The following is a 14728-nucleotide window of genomic DNA, read 5'->3' as shown; positions in this document are numbered from 1 at the left end:
ATTTCTCTGCCTCCTCACTTTCAATCTGCAGGTGTCTTTAGGTCTAAAATGAGTCTCTTGTAGACAGCATTTAAAGGAGTCTTTTTTATCTGTTTTGGCAGATCGTTTTACGATCTGTGTCTTTTGATCGTTTAGTCCATTTATATTCAAAGTAATTATTGATAGACATGCATTTATTGCCATTTTATTACTTATTTTCTCATTTCTGGTGATTTTCTCTGATCCTTTCTCGCCTTTGTCACTTTTGGTCTCCCCTTTGCACTCACAGTCCCCTTTAATATTTCTTGCAGAGCTGGTTCAGTGGCCACAGGTTCCTTTCATTTTTGTTAGAGAAGCTTTTTCTTTCCTTCTATTCTGAACGATAGCTTTGCTGGATGGAGTATTTTTTGGCTGCAGATTTTTCCCATTCAGCACTTTGAATATATCATGCCACTCTCTTCTGGCTTGCCAAATTTCTGTTGAGAAATCGCCAGCTAGCCTTAATGGGTTTTCCCTTGAGAGTTGGGGACTTTTGTTGCTTTTAAGATTTTTTTTTATCACTATATTTTGCAAATTTAGTTACAACATGTCTTAGTGTTGACCTGCTTTTATTGATTTGATGGGAGTTCTCTGTGCCTCCTGGATCTGGATATCTGTTTCCTTCCCCAGATTAGGGAAGTTTTCTTCTATTATTTCTTGAAATAAATTTTCTGCCCCCTTTTCTCTCTCTTCCTCTTCTGGAACACCTGTGGATACAAATATTATTATGTTTGATGGAGTCACTAAGTTCCCTAAGTCTACTCTCACGTTTCATAATTCTTTTTCTTTTTCAGCTTCATTATTTTCCCTTATTTTGTCTTCTTGCTCACGAATTCATTCCTCTGTTTCTTCCAGCCTGCTCGTCATTGCATCAGGCCTGTTTCCAATCTCATTTATTGCTTTCTTCATTTCTGATTCTTTTTCAACTCCTTTATCTCTGTAGTAAGGGTCTCACTGATGTCTTCTTTTCTCAAGCCCAGTGAGTATTCTTATGATTGTTGCTTTAAATTCTCCATCAGTTATGTTACTTATATCTCTTCCGCTTTGATCTCTGGCCATGGCCTTATCTTGTTCTTTCATTTGGGATAAATTACCCTGTCTTGGCATTTTGTCTAGTCTCTGCCTTTTCCTGTGGGTAAGAAAAGTCAGTTAGGTTTCCTGCCCCTGAAAGTAATGGCCTTTATGAGAAAGAGGTCATGTAGTGCCCAGAGCCTGGCACTTCAGGGAGTGTCTCCAGTGTGTGCTGCCTGCACTCTGCTGTTGTGTTTTGGCTGTTCTGTCTTTTAGGCCAGTCATCTGCAGAGACTCTCCTTGCCTGCTGTGGACAGTGTTTGGTCCCTGGCCTGAGTGTGGTGAGTTTTAACTAGGTGTGCTCTGGTCTCCTTATGAAATGAATCCTGACACCACTTCCACAGAGGCCCTGCAGAACTCAGTGGTGGGGAGATGTGGTGTGGGCAGGGGTTTGTGCTGGTCTTCTGAGGTAGTGGCCCACCATGCTTGGACTGAGGCAAGCTTGACTAAGAAGGCAGTCCTAAGAGCTCAGGAGTGTGGGGTTTCATGTAAGCAAGTTAGACAACCAGTGTCAGTGCTGCGCTGCTTCCTTCTGGTGGCTCTCATGTTTAAGCTGAGGGGTAGTGGAGGGAAATGGCACCAGCTAGCTCCTTTGTTCCCAGAGAGGTGTCTCTGAATGTTAGTTCCTGCCCCCCATGTCCCAAGCATTTTTTCAGATGGCTCTTTCCATGCTGTCTGCCCCCAGGCTGTTTTCCTGCCTTCTCTTTTGGAGCAGCACAGTGCCCTCTGGGCTCTATTCCAGCCAAGTCTGCTGACCTTTAAAACTCCAGGCTTTAAGCTCCACTGGTTGCAAGAACTCACAAAATTAACCCCTTGTCATTTTCCAAGCCAATGGCTTCCAGGAAATATCCCCTGGTGTGTTCCACTGGCTGCTTCTCTCTCTTGCCCTTCTCCATGACCACAATTCCCTCCCCACCACAGCAACCATGATTCATTTCTCCCCTAAAACACATCTCCACACTTCCTGCTTCTTTGATGTGGCCTCTTCTATCTCTTTGGTTGTGGAGCTTGTTCTGTCAGTCTCAAGGTCGATTTCTGGGTATTTATGCTGATTTTATCATCTAGTTGTGTTTGTTGGACAAGATAAGCCTAGGGTCCTCCTACTCCATCGCCATCTTCGTTTCTGTCTCTGTGTCTTCTTGAGTCAGTTTCAGTGGTTGGTGTCCTGTGAGTTTGTCCATTTCATTTAAGGCCCTGTGTTGTGGTGCCACCATTTTTTTGCCAGTCTCAGAGCTGCAGTTCTTGTGGTGTGGTTATCCGAGGGTCCCTAGCCACAGGTCTAGTACTGTTCTTAACCATAACAACACAGTCACTGAAGTAAGGTAAGGAACATGGTGGTGTTATTTATTGCACAGAATATAAGTAAAGATTATTTTAGCATATAGTTCCTGAGGCTTAAGTATGAAAAGGTAAGGGAAGAGATAGTACGGTGGATTCTAGGTGCTTCTAGTCTGAAGAAGCAGCCTTTTCTTTAAGCATCTGTTCCTGCCACTAGGGAGAGGAGTTAGTTACCTATTGAAAGATATCCTAATTCCTGAACGAACAAAGGCTGAATCCATATCATGTCTGTGCTTCTTGGAAGTGTTCATCAGAAAATACGAAACTGCAGCATTTCCCATTAACGTTTTTGATGTTTTCCAAACCAAAACAAAATCAGGAGGGTACTCTACTTGTATTTAAAAGTGTTGCTTTCCCATAGCTTTGCCATCAGTTAAGATGGATTGTAGCAGGGAATTTAAAGGTGTTTCTGTCTGGTAGGTGTTTCACAAATCAAAGAGAAGGAGAGCTTATGACAGATGAAATGATGTGTATAGGAAGTGACTGAGCTCTAACTTTTGGTCAATATACTTGAAACTCCTTAACCCTAAAGGTTTGAGGTTAACCGGTCAGTTAAAAAGTTAATTTTAGGGGTACCTGGGTGGTTCAGTTGTGGGATCAAGCCCCTCGTCAGGCTCCATGCTCTTCAGAGTTTGCGTTAGATTCTTTCTCCCTCTCCCTCTGCCCCTCCCTGCTTGTGCTCTCTCTCTCTAAAAATAATACATAAAATCTTTAAAAAACCAGTACACTTTAAAATTTTAAGCCAAGCCAATTTCTAGTCATGAAGTCAGCATTTATTGGCTTAGCCAGCCATTGGCTAGATATAATCCTTAGTACAGGAACCATGTAATGGAGTAATACATCTTGCATATCATGCAGTGTTACCTGTAGAAGGTGGTAATGCCGTAAAGAAAAGCCTCATGAATGGTTTATTGGGAATATAACATCTAAGCTTTTAAATATTTATATATGTCTCTATGTAAAGAAGATATGCTTGACCATTTTGAGATTCCCTGTCTGGAAGTTAGGTGTTTGGTGTACTTGGTTATTAAATTGTTTCTCAGTTCAAGTGTCCTAAGTCATAGCTCCCCCAAAGAAATCTCTAAATCTGGGAGGTGACATAGGAGAATGACCAAGGAGGCAGTGGGGTCTGTCATTGGGCCCAAAACTGTTTCTAGGGTTCCCCTTCTTATCAGCACAATTGATGAGCCTGCTCAGTGTAGCCTTTCCAGGCCAGCCATGAACTCAGGAAGAAGCCACCTGGCCTACATACACTCTCCACAATCTGCCCCCTTTCCTCACAATTTAACATCCTAAGTTTTGAGATGAGACTGAGGTTCTTAGTAACATCACCTTATATTCTAAGTCCTATCACTATTTCTGAAATGTTGTGGGCTCCAAGCAGCTCTCATGTGATTTTAGGACTGAGCACACATGGTCCAACAGTCACTGGCCCCAACCCTTGTTAGGTCAAGTTCAAGTTGCCCTTGTATAATTCCTTCCCTGTGAGTGTGGGCAGGGCCTAGTGACTGGCTTCTGAAGAACAGAATACAGCAAACGTAATAGGATGTCTGTTCCAAGAGTGGGCTATAAAACACTGCATTCTGCCTTGCTCACACTCTCAGGCTCTTCTTGTTCTGATAAACCAAGCTGCCCTTCTCAGATTCCCTAAGGAGAGGCCCATGTGGCAAAGGAACTTCATCCTGCCAACAACCGCCTGAGTGGGCCGAAAGCACATTCATTCCTAGTTAAGCCAGAGTATCCAACTGCGCTCTGTCTAAATTCTGGAACCATGGAAGCTATGAGATCTTAAGTGACTGTTGCTTTAAGCCACAAAGTTTTGGGGTAATTTGTGTGTAGCAATAGATAACTAATAGAGCTTCTATAGAGTGAATTAGCTAATATGGTGATGTTTCAGATATCTCATCTATAAATTAGGCACAATAGTGTCTACCTTCATAAAGTTATTGTGAAGTGCTTACTGCGTCAAATACAAGATACGGTACTACTGTTACTGTGTGAGCTACACAAGATCTAAAACTACAGAATGATTCCAGTACGCACACACGTAGAAGGGATGGGAAAGAAATATACTAAAATATTATCTGTTAGCTCTGGGTGATATAATAGAGAATGTTTACACTAGATGTTTGTCTTTAAAATAAAAGAATACGTACAGTAGGCATCTTTCAATCTCATTATATGAGATATATGACAGAATAATATGAACAGAGGCATAAAGACAGAATAATATGAACAGAGGCATAAAAATCACTTTAGACATTTCTTCTATTAGGTAGATTCACAAAGTTACTTATGATAGATTGGTGCCAACAGGAATTATGTATCTATTCGAAAGCTGTTTTGTAGTTTTTAAGAGTTGTCTAGCTAGTGATGCAGATTTCACCACTTCTCAGTTTAGAGTAACTTCTGAAAGTCATAAAGTAGAACTGACATAAATCATGATTTCAGTGGTTCCCAAAGTATATTTTAAGACCCCTGGGGGTCTGTAAGACCCTTTCAAGGACTTGGCAAGGTCAAAAATATTCTCAAAACAATATTAAAATCTGTTGTAGTTTGAAGAATGGTCTCCAAAAATTCACATCTACTCAGAGCCTGTGAACATGACCTTATTTGGAAATAGGGTTTATAAACATAATTCGTTAAGATGAGGTCATGCTAGATTGGAGTGGACCCTAAATCCAGTGACTGCGGCCATATAAGAAAGCAACGTGAAGAGACATGGGGAAAGAGGCCCCGTGACCACAGAGGCAGAGACTGGAATTGGCGTGATGTAGCTATTAGTTAAGGCACACCAAGGACTCTGGCTACCTCAAGAAGGTAGGAGAGAGGCAGGAACAAATTCTTTAGCCTGCAGAAGGAACCAGCCCTCGAACACCTTGGTTTCAGACCTTTGGCTTCCTGAACTGCAAGAAAATAACTAACTTGTCTTAAACCACCCAGTTTGTGGTAATTTGTTATGGAGGCCTCAGGAAACTAATAGTGATACCAGGAAGTGGGGTGCTACTGGAACAAATGCCTAAAAATGTGGAAATGGCTTTGGAATTGGGTAACGGGTAAAGGCTGGGAGAATTTTGAGCAGTGCAATAAAAAGTGTAGGTTATCTTGAAATGATCTGTGGTAGAAATAAGGACTTAAAAACAATTTTGGTGAGGGCTCAGAAAGAAGCGATGGGGAAAGTAGAGAAAGCTTCTGTCATCTCAAAGAATTTCTACATCATCATGAACGAAATGTTGATAGAAGTATGAACATTAATGGTGCTTCTGGTGCGATCGCAGGCAGAAATGAACATGTTGTTGGACACAGGAGGAAAAGTTATAAGGTGGCAGAAACCTTGGCTGAATTGTGTTCTGCTTTGGGGTTTAAAGTAGAACTTGTAAACAATGACATTGAATATTTAGCTGAGGTTTCCAAGCAAAATATGGAAGATGTGGCCTGGGTTCTTGCTGCTTATCATAAAATGCAAGGGAAAAGAAATAATTTGAGGAAGGAAGTGGTTAGCAAAAAGGAACCAAAACATGATGAGTTCGAAAATTCACATTCTATCCATACTGTAAAACAATGCTAAGGGGTACTCTGGCATGGTCACCACAGGTGTGTGCTGGAGAGATTAGCTGTATGACCAAGGAAACAATCAGGCATCTCAGCAGAAGCCAAGAATAGAGGTCCAGTTATCCAGGAAGGATCTCTGGAGAAGCCTCATGTCTAATGATGTGGATCTCCTTGACATCCATGAAGACTGGCAGGTTTTTGAGAATGTTAAATCAGCAGAAATGCTGCTGGTTTGGCCTGACAGGGACAGAGATGGGACAAGATGAAGGAAGACTGCCAGACTTCTGGGATTCTAAAAGCAGGAAATGGGCTTTTTTTAAAGATTTTGTTCCAGGCTGAGGACAAAGAGAGTGGGGACAACAGGGCCTCTGAAGGTCTAGAGTTGGGGCTGGTGAAGCCTCTATGGGCCCAGAGGGCAGATCAAGCCACAAATGATTATTCTAAGGCCTTGAAACTTCATGAAATTTGCCTCGCTGTGTCACACACTTGCTTTAGCCCAGTGACTCTCTTCCTTCCACTTTCTTCCTTTTGGGAATGTCTGTCCTATCCTTTTTCCACCATCGTGTTCGCACATCCACCAGTGGAAGGGAGACCAAGGTAGGTGGTACCAGCATCTTACCCGTACTTGATTTCAAGGGATGAGATGTGAGTTGATGCTTTTTTGATGAGAATTTAGGTTTGAAGTTAATGCTGGAATGGGTGAAGAATTTGGGGAATGTTGGGATGGGTAGACTATATCTTGCTCGTGGGATGGATGTGAACATTGGGCCAGAAGCAGCTTACACTGGGTTTGTCTCCACAAAATTCATGTCTACCAGAAACTGTGAAGATGACATTCAGGATTAGGGTAGCCCCTAAAGCTAATGAGTGGCATTCTTATGAGGAGAGAGACAGAAATATATACACAGGGAAGAATGCCATTTGAGACAGAGGCAGAGATTAAAGTGATGCAATAATAAGCCAAGGAACACCCAAGAATTGCTGGCAACCACCAGACGTTAGGAGAGAGGCATGGAACAAATTCTCCCTCAGTCTCCAGAAGGGGCCCCCACCCCACCCCCGACACCTTGATTTTGGACCTCCGGCCTCCTGAACTACAAGAGAATATCTGTTGTTTTAAGCCACCTGGTTTGTGCTACTTTGTCATGGCCAGCCCTAAGAAATGAATACAGGTTTGTTAGAGCAGCATCCAAGACGCTATTTTGCTTTTTCTCTCATGAGCATACAGTAGAGTTTTCCACAGGCTGTGTGATGTCTGATATCGTGACAGACTGAATATAGAGCAGGCGGGAGAATCCAACTGTGCTCTATTAAGCCAGACATTGAAGAAATTTGTGAAAATGTAAACAATGTCCCATGAATAATCAATTTTTGTTTTGGAAAATAGTTATTTTTCATTAAAAAATATCTATGTTAATATATTGGCTTTATTATGGTTTTTACATTGAAAATTGTTCCCAGTTTTCATTTGTTTGGTAAATGTGATAGATATGACCCACATGAATGAAAGCTCTTCGGAATCCTTAATAATTTTTAAGAATATATAAAGAATCTTGTGTCCAAAATGTTTGACAACCGTGGGCTTAATTGTAAATTTTCAAGTCCAGAAGGACATCCTGGTGTTGCTGCTCCTGCTTTTTGGAAGGTCAGCTTCACATTGAAAACAGTGCTTAAAGGAACGAACTTCAGAATCACATTGAAGTAGGTTAGATTTTTACATCATCAACTTAAGATTCTCTGAACTTCACTTTCCTTATTTATAAAGTGGGAAAGATAGTATCTATCTTATCAGTAGTATGAGGATTAGATATGATCATGTATAAAAGGGAGTAGCCATTATAGTTATTTAAAACAAGTATTTCCATCCCACCAGCTTAAGTGGCTTATCGGTTTCTGGCTGTAAGGAGAGAGGAGCAAACAGGAGGTCTAAGGCCTCACATTGAACGGTTAACGATCAAGTTCCCATTTGTTACTTACTGGACCTAACGTTGAGAAATTTTACGGGACATGAAGATTCCAAGTGTAGAGGAAGAAATCGTAGAAGTCCTGTGGACCATGGGATTTTCTTTTCCCTGAGGAAAATCTTTTGGTCTGTTATCATAATTGCTACTTGTTAAAACTGGTAAAATACTTGTTAAGGCATATGACTTTCATGATCAAATGATTTGTATATACAAACTCAGATAACATTGTAGAATCAGAACCTCTTCTCTAGCATCATCAGCTCCATTTTGGGTACTTTTCTATGCAATGTGAATTCTACAGACTCAGGCTTAATGGAATGAAGGATGGATATTGACTTCCTGGATTTCTCCTGTTCACTCGGTGTATGCTTCTCTGCGGACCGTGGCCAGTCTTCCTATAGGAGCCATCAGTCACCATAACCAGGTCCCAAATCACATCAACATCCAGATGTCATGCTTTTTTTGGGGGGAAGGGATAGATCTTGGGATATGGGCTATGAATTCTCACTATTGATTTTAGAAGTAGATAAAAGATCTAATAAAACTCTCTTCCCCCTCTATCTGTGCCTAACTGATAGGTGGCTTTTAATCATGAGCACGGAAATAGACACTTTATTAGGCATAAATGCAAAATGACTTAATTGCTGTGACCGGCAGCAGGGATCAGGTACTCTGGATCAGTACCAATAACCTGTTTGAAGAGGATATGAAAACTTAATTCCTACAGGAAAAAAACTGGTTCTTTGGTCAGGTTCCTTCTATCACTACAGAAGAACCCTGCCATCACATCCCCAGTGAGGTCTTTCTGAGCACCCCATTTCAAGTTGGAATCCTCAACACTCCCTGTACCCCCTTTCCTACTTTTCATTTTTCTCCATTGTACTATTAGCACCATTATAGTCCATATTTTACTTATTTTTTGCACAGGCTCCTCCCACTGGAATGTAAGCTACATGAAGGCAGGGATTTTTGTCTTTTGTTCACTTTGCTTAGAACAGTTCCTAGCACATTAGAGACACTTATCTTTGAAATAAGTGGACAAATGAATTGAGCAGCTCCATTTCTACTGAAATCAAGGTCATTTGACAAAGTTCCCCTAAATTTCCCCTTCACCTCAGAATATCTGGATCCTTAGCCATCTTTACCCACTCCCTCGCCAAGACCAACCCTTCGGCTCTGTTCTTGATTATTCTCTTGCTCTCCTTTGGATATTGCTGCTTCAATTACTTCCTCTCATTCATATTTTTTAACGTTTCTCTTCTGGTCCATTCCATTCAGCCAAATCTAGCAGTCTACTTAAATCTGAATTTTCCTTGACATCTCTATAGCATCTGTCAACTATGTCCATGTTTTCGTTGAAACTCTTTCTATGGTTTCTGAGATATTTCCTGGCTTTCTAATTGCTTGCCCTGTCTCCACCGGTTCCTCTTCTTCCTCCTACTGCCCGAATAGACCCCAAATCTCTGCTCCTTTCCCATACCTTCAATCATCACCTCTGTGTAGATGATGCTTAAAATGATTACATCTCCAGCTCTAACTCCTCAATTGAGATCCAGTCCCGCATATCCAAGATTCATTACTTGAGCCCGAAACCTTGGAGTTGAGCTCTTATGTCCTCCTACTTCCTTCTATCAATGGGTTCCACCTCAGATTTTACAGCACACCCCCATCCCCTGCCAAATGTCTTTCCATCCATGTCTCTCTCCCACTTTTGCCACATGATAGTTCCTGTCCTTACACTTGGCTTACTGAAGTGGCCTTCCAGTGGCTCTTTGCTTCTTTTTTTTTTTTTAAGATTTTATTATTTATTTTTCAACAGAGACAGCGAGAGAGGGAACACAAGCAGGGGGAGTGGGAGAGGGAGAAGCAGGCCTCCCGCGGAGCAGGGAGCCTGATGTGGGACTCGATCCCAGGACCCTGGGGTCATGACCTGAGCTGAAGGCAGACGCTTAACGACTGAGCCACCCAGGCGCCCTGGCTCTTTGCTTCTATTTGCATCCAGTTGCTCTTCTTCAGCATATCCAGCACAGTAACACTGGATTCACTTTTATAAAAATATGCTGATTATATCATCCACGGGATCAGAAATCTTCAGTGATTCACTCTTGCTTTATAATGAAGTTTAAGCAAGGATTCAAAGTCTTCCACAACTTGATTCCAACCAACTTCCCACTGTGTTTCCTAATACTCCCTAAGTTCTCAACAAATTGAACTCCCTACCCTTCCCGACACCTGGAGCTCTCTTATTGCTGTGGATTTGTTCATTCTTTTTATTTTAAGTCTCCTTTCATCAAAAGTTTTTGCATTTATAAGACCCAGCTCAAATACCAAATAGATGAATAACTACAACACGAAGTACTATATGCTTCATGTCACTGGAGTACAAAATAATGTAGGAATAAGGTGGGAAGAGTTTATTTCTACTTCTAGATTACTTAAGTCTTTTAAGAAAGTGTCCAATTGTCATTTTTACATATGAAAACATAGTACCTTGCATATAATAGTTTACTCGATCTCTGTATGGTATCCACATTCAAGAGACACCAATATGAAGGTGTGTGTGTGTAATCCTGTGAATATCCATTTATCCTTTTTCATAAGAAGGTATCTCCTACTCCCTAACAAGATTACAAGTTTGTTTTGATGACAAAGACTTGATTTTCAAAACCATTCTGATTGTCTGATACCCCATAGACAGCCATTAACATTGGCATTTGTTCAACTCACAGTTACTACTGTGCATGTACTGTGTAACAGGCATCTTGCTGGATGCTTCCAAAGATGAATGAAGGCACAGCCTCCTCCTAAGAAATTAAATTCTATGGTCTTAAAAAAATTAATGAAGCTATGGAGTACGTGTGTGAGGGGGTTAGGGAATAGCATTTTGACTTCTGTTTTCCCCTTGTTCAAATGTAATTTTTGCTCCATTTATGACCACTTAAATTGAGCTTTAAAGGATATTTGCTTCCACTGGTAAGAACAGGACATCATGCTCAGTCATAATCTCAATATTGTGCAAGATGTGTGTTGATCCCTTGGCACCATCCTCTCCAATGGCCATGGCAAATAACTCCACCTTCAGTTCAGTCTGCAAACCAGCTGCCACCTATAGGACACAATGTGGCTTTAGAATCAGATATATCTGAGTTCAAATCTTGGTTTTAACCTGAATTTGGGCTAGTTACACTCTCTAATCTTATTTTCTCATCTATATGTTTGGCACTCATGAATGAGTGCCGTTATGGCATCTAGAAGGGTTACTGTGTAGATTAGTTAAGTAGAGTTCCATTGAGCAAATGGGACCCAGGACAAACTGTTGAAGGAGAAAACCAGATACTATTTAGGAAGAAAATGTCAGTGTACTGGTGGTGAACTGCAGGCAAACTTTTACAATGCCCATAGTTGTGCTATTTCTTGGATGTCAGCAGTGAGTTTCTATGGGCATCCTTGCAGATAAAGGCAAATTTAAACCAAGAGAGTACCTGAGCCCCCAACTTCCCTGCCCTGCCCCTTGCTTTATAGTGTTCCTAATGGAGGACCTCTGATGTGACAAAGCCAGCAGAGGGAGACAGAATGAGTTTAAGTGCCAAACTGCTTAGGTCTCTGCTACGTGGAAGAGGTCTGGACCGACAAAGAAGAAACCCGATATCTAATGAAGAAGAAACACAGCAAGGAATGGGCTTCTTGCCTTGTTCCTTGAAGAGAACACTGGCCAGGAAAGAAAGAGCTGTTTGTGTTCCTAAGCTGCCTCTCCAGGAGGTAGGTTAAAAAGCAGACTTGAGAACAATTATCTGGAAAAAATACATCAGAAACCACCACATGGAAAGCAATTGGATGCAAATATGTTTTTTTTTCTTCAGTATATTCTATAAAAATAATAGAACTGAAAAATGTTTCAACTTCTTCAACAATGTGCTTGTGAAGGTCTGCTTACTGGAGGGTATCTAACGCTCCTCCTCTCAGGACCAGGCCCTTTGCCCTGGAGCCCAATGATGAGGGCAGGGCTGGGATGATGTCACTCTGCCCGAGGCAGCTGGCATCCTGCCAACCACTCAGGTCTACCCGGACTCTGGGCATATTCATTCAGTTTGGCAACTAAGCAAGCTGAATAGTGGTTAGACTTACATATGAAGACGTCTGTAGATTATATTTTTGCAGAGCCAAAACTGTCAAAAAGAAAAAAAGTAATAACAAAACAAAACAAAACAAAAACCCTAACATAGAGAGTGAGCTTCAAAAGATACACACTGGGTTTTTAGTACCTACAAAGGTTGATCCCACAGTCATTTTTGACTTTTGGCATCGCCTCCACTTTAAATGAAAAAAGTTTGCTAACTTCTCAGAACAATGGAAGAAGAGCTCGCTTTGATTTTTGCTTTTGCTTTATGTTGCGAAGTTTCTGGAATCTTGACACAGTACCATGATGAAATGTGACAGAGAGGTACTCGTGAATCGGTGGATCTCATCCCAAAGTATATTTCTGTTTGGCACTGCAGCCCGCAAACTACTGTTCTATAGACCATAAGATATAAGGGCTGGAAACGGACTAAGAAATTATCGGGTCCAAGCAACTTCTTTTGCAGATGAGGAAAGCAAGGTGCAGAGGGTTAATTAACCAACAACATCACTGAGCTGCTGGTGGCACAGTCATAACAAGAGGCCAACTGATTCTGCACCCTATCAAATGGACCTTTCTGGGTCAACATACAATTGTGGATGCTTTAAGGTCTTGGGACTCAGTGAACACCACGTGCTGGTTATGGAAGTGGATGCCCTTGCTTGGTATTCCCATGAGACTGTGTGTTCCTGTCTGTGATGAACAAGCATGTGTCTACCAGATGTCCTCATTTCATTCTGTCACTTAGTCATACATCACAAGTCCCCACTATGTGTGCAGCTCTGGGAGCAGCTTATATATGTCTACCCATTTTTTAACCCCCCCCGTCCCCTGTTCCTATCTGTGGTATTCAAAGTTTGTTGAATGAAATGGAAGGAATGTTAAGATGATGCACTGACCAAGAAATAGATGTTAAGATTTACAAGTGTGATTTTATTATGTTTTATATGTTATTTTATATATTTTGTCTATTTATATATTTGTAAACTTTTGTTTACTTGATACTACATTTCTGAAATTATAATTTAAAGCAAGTGGCAATACACAGATTTTTTTATTAAACACCCCATTTTGGGGAATGTAGCAAATAAAATTAGAATAGGTTGACATTTTAAAATTGGTATTTTCAGAGCTCTTTGGAGAAATGAGGCAGCTGATGACTTTAATATACTACTATTTCTCAGAATGTCATTAAATAATATTCTCTGGCAAATAGCAAAATAACAAACCAAATTTATATAAAATACAAAAAATAGAATATTTATTTTTCCAAGAGATTTTTTTCATTTTGCAGAAGAATTTATTACAGGATACTTTTAGGTAATCAGCTTTCCAAGTGCATGTCAAATCATATTTAATTCTTAAAAAGGTATTTTTCATGCAACTGTGCATAACTGTAGTATTGGGACAAATGAGTGAACTTCAGAAAAGTTTCCATAGCTGGAAGTTTAACTATTTGTGCAAAGGATCTGTCTCACAGCTATTACATGCAATATACAATGTCAAGCCACACGGCGTACCCATACCAGGCATCTTTTGCTTATGATACTAGAAAAGTTAGATTTACACATGATTTAAACTGAATGCGTAGAATGACTTAAAAAGCCCACTTCCCTGGAAACACACACACATTCACATGCGCACACACACGGACACACACAACAGCGCATAGGACTTACAGGCCCGGGTTTGTAAGTCACTTTCAGTCCTGTGCTGGGTGGGGGCTGCTTCACTCTAAACCTACCAGGCAAAAAGATGGGAATAAATGCATGCCATAAGGAATAAGCAATGAATAAACCGGGATGTTATAAAATCAGGAAGGTGTTAATATTTGCTACAAAGGAGCAGGGGGTCCATACCATTAGGAGAACAACCTAATCATCACTTGGGAGAAGAATCTGGGGCCCATTTCACAACTGCCTTTCCAACAACAGTTTTCATCAGCGTCAGACTCCAACCCCAGTTTCAACCCTTGGTTATTGGATGCTGCCGAGCTGCTCTGGCTCGGGCAGACTGTCATGAATGTTTGGCTTCTGTGTGTGTTGCAGCGTGGCCACCAGCATGAACACTGAGGCTGACTGCCAGCTCATTAAGCTGAAGAATAAAGGCTCTTTTGGAAAGCTCTGGAGCATGGGAGCCAGGCTTGCTCTGTCGTGGTATGGCGCTTGCATGTTTGGGCAGAAGAGAAACAGAAAAGGCTCAGAGAATGTTGGAGAACTTGAAAAGCCCCGTGCTCACACGTGGGGCCTTATTGATCTCTTTCCCTTCCTGTGGTTTGTGGGTTCTGCCTGAAGGTTAAAGACCTGGAGTAAATTAAAATGCCAGGGAAAGCCTACCTCCACGTTGACCTCAATCCTGCTCTTTCTACCAGCAACTCTGCTGTGTGTGCTGTAGCGGCTGAATTTAACAAGCCGAGGAGTGAAATCTCGAAAGCTAAAATTCTATACTGAGTAGACAGGATCTGCGCGGATGAGTTTTATTAGTTTGAAGTTGATTCTGTATTTTTCCCCACCCACTCTGTTGGCAGCAACCTAAAAAGCCAATAATGTCTGATCTGGTGGCCTGGTTGTTTCTGAGGAACCAAACATAATTCCTGAAGCTGGGTATTTGCCTCAACTAAAATGGGATGTGGATCTTTTCAACTGGATGCCTCTGTAGCTTTGTTCCA

The 14728-nt window shown here is 41.3% G+C and overlaps 1 protein-coding gene across 1 annotated transcript in view; it reads right to left on the bottom strand.

Annotated features, from left to right (window-relative positions):
• SPAG17 (sperm associated antigen 17) overlaps positions 1 to 14728 on the bottom strand; it is a 237994-nt gene that overhangs the window by 11128 nt on the left and 212138 nt on the right. The window contains exons 46-48 of the mRNA XM_025872536.2: positions 13740 to 13800; positions 10905 to 11049; positions 7957 to 8101 (exon numbers count right to left, since the gene is read on the bottom strand). Of these exons, the coding sequence (XP_025728321.1) occupies positions 7962 to 8101; positions 10905 to 11049; positions 13740 to 13800 (346 nt within the window). The 3' untranslated portion in view covers positions 7957 to 7961. The remainder of the gene's footprint in view (positions 1 to 7956; positions 8102 to 10904; positions 11050 to 13739; positions 13801 to 14728) is intronic.

The sequence above is a fragment of the Callorhinus ursinus genome, unplaced genomic scaffold (genome assembly GCF_003265705.2).
Source record: "Callorhinus ursinus isolate GAN/ISIS: 27379988/994484 unplaced genomic scaffold, GSC_fseal_2.0 scaffold9, whole genome shotgun sequence".
Classification (NCBI taxonomy): Eukaryota; Metazoa; Chordata; class Mammalia; order Carnivora; family Otariidae; genus Callorhinus; species Callorhinus ursinus.
Note: the sequence above shows the minus strand (reverse complement) of the source record. Positions and strands in the feature narration are given on the sequence as shown.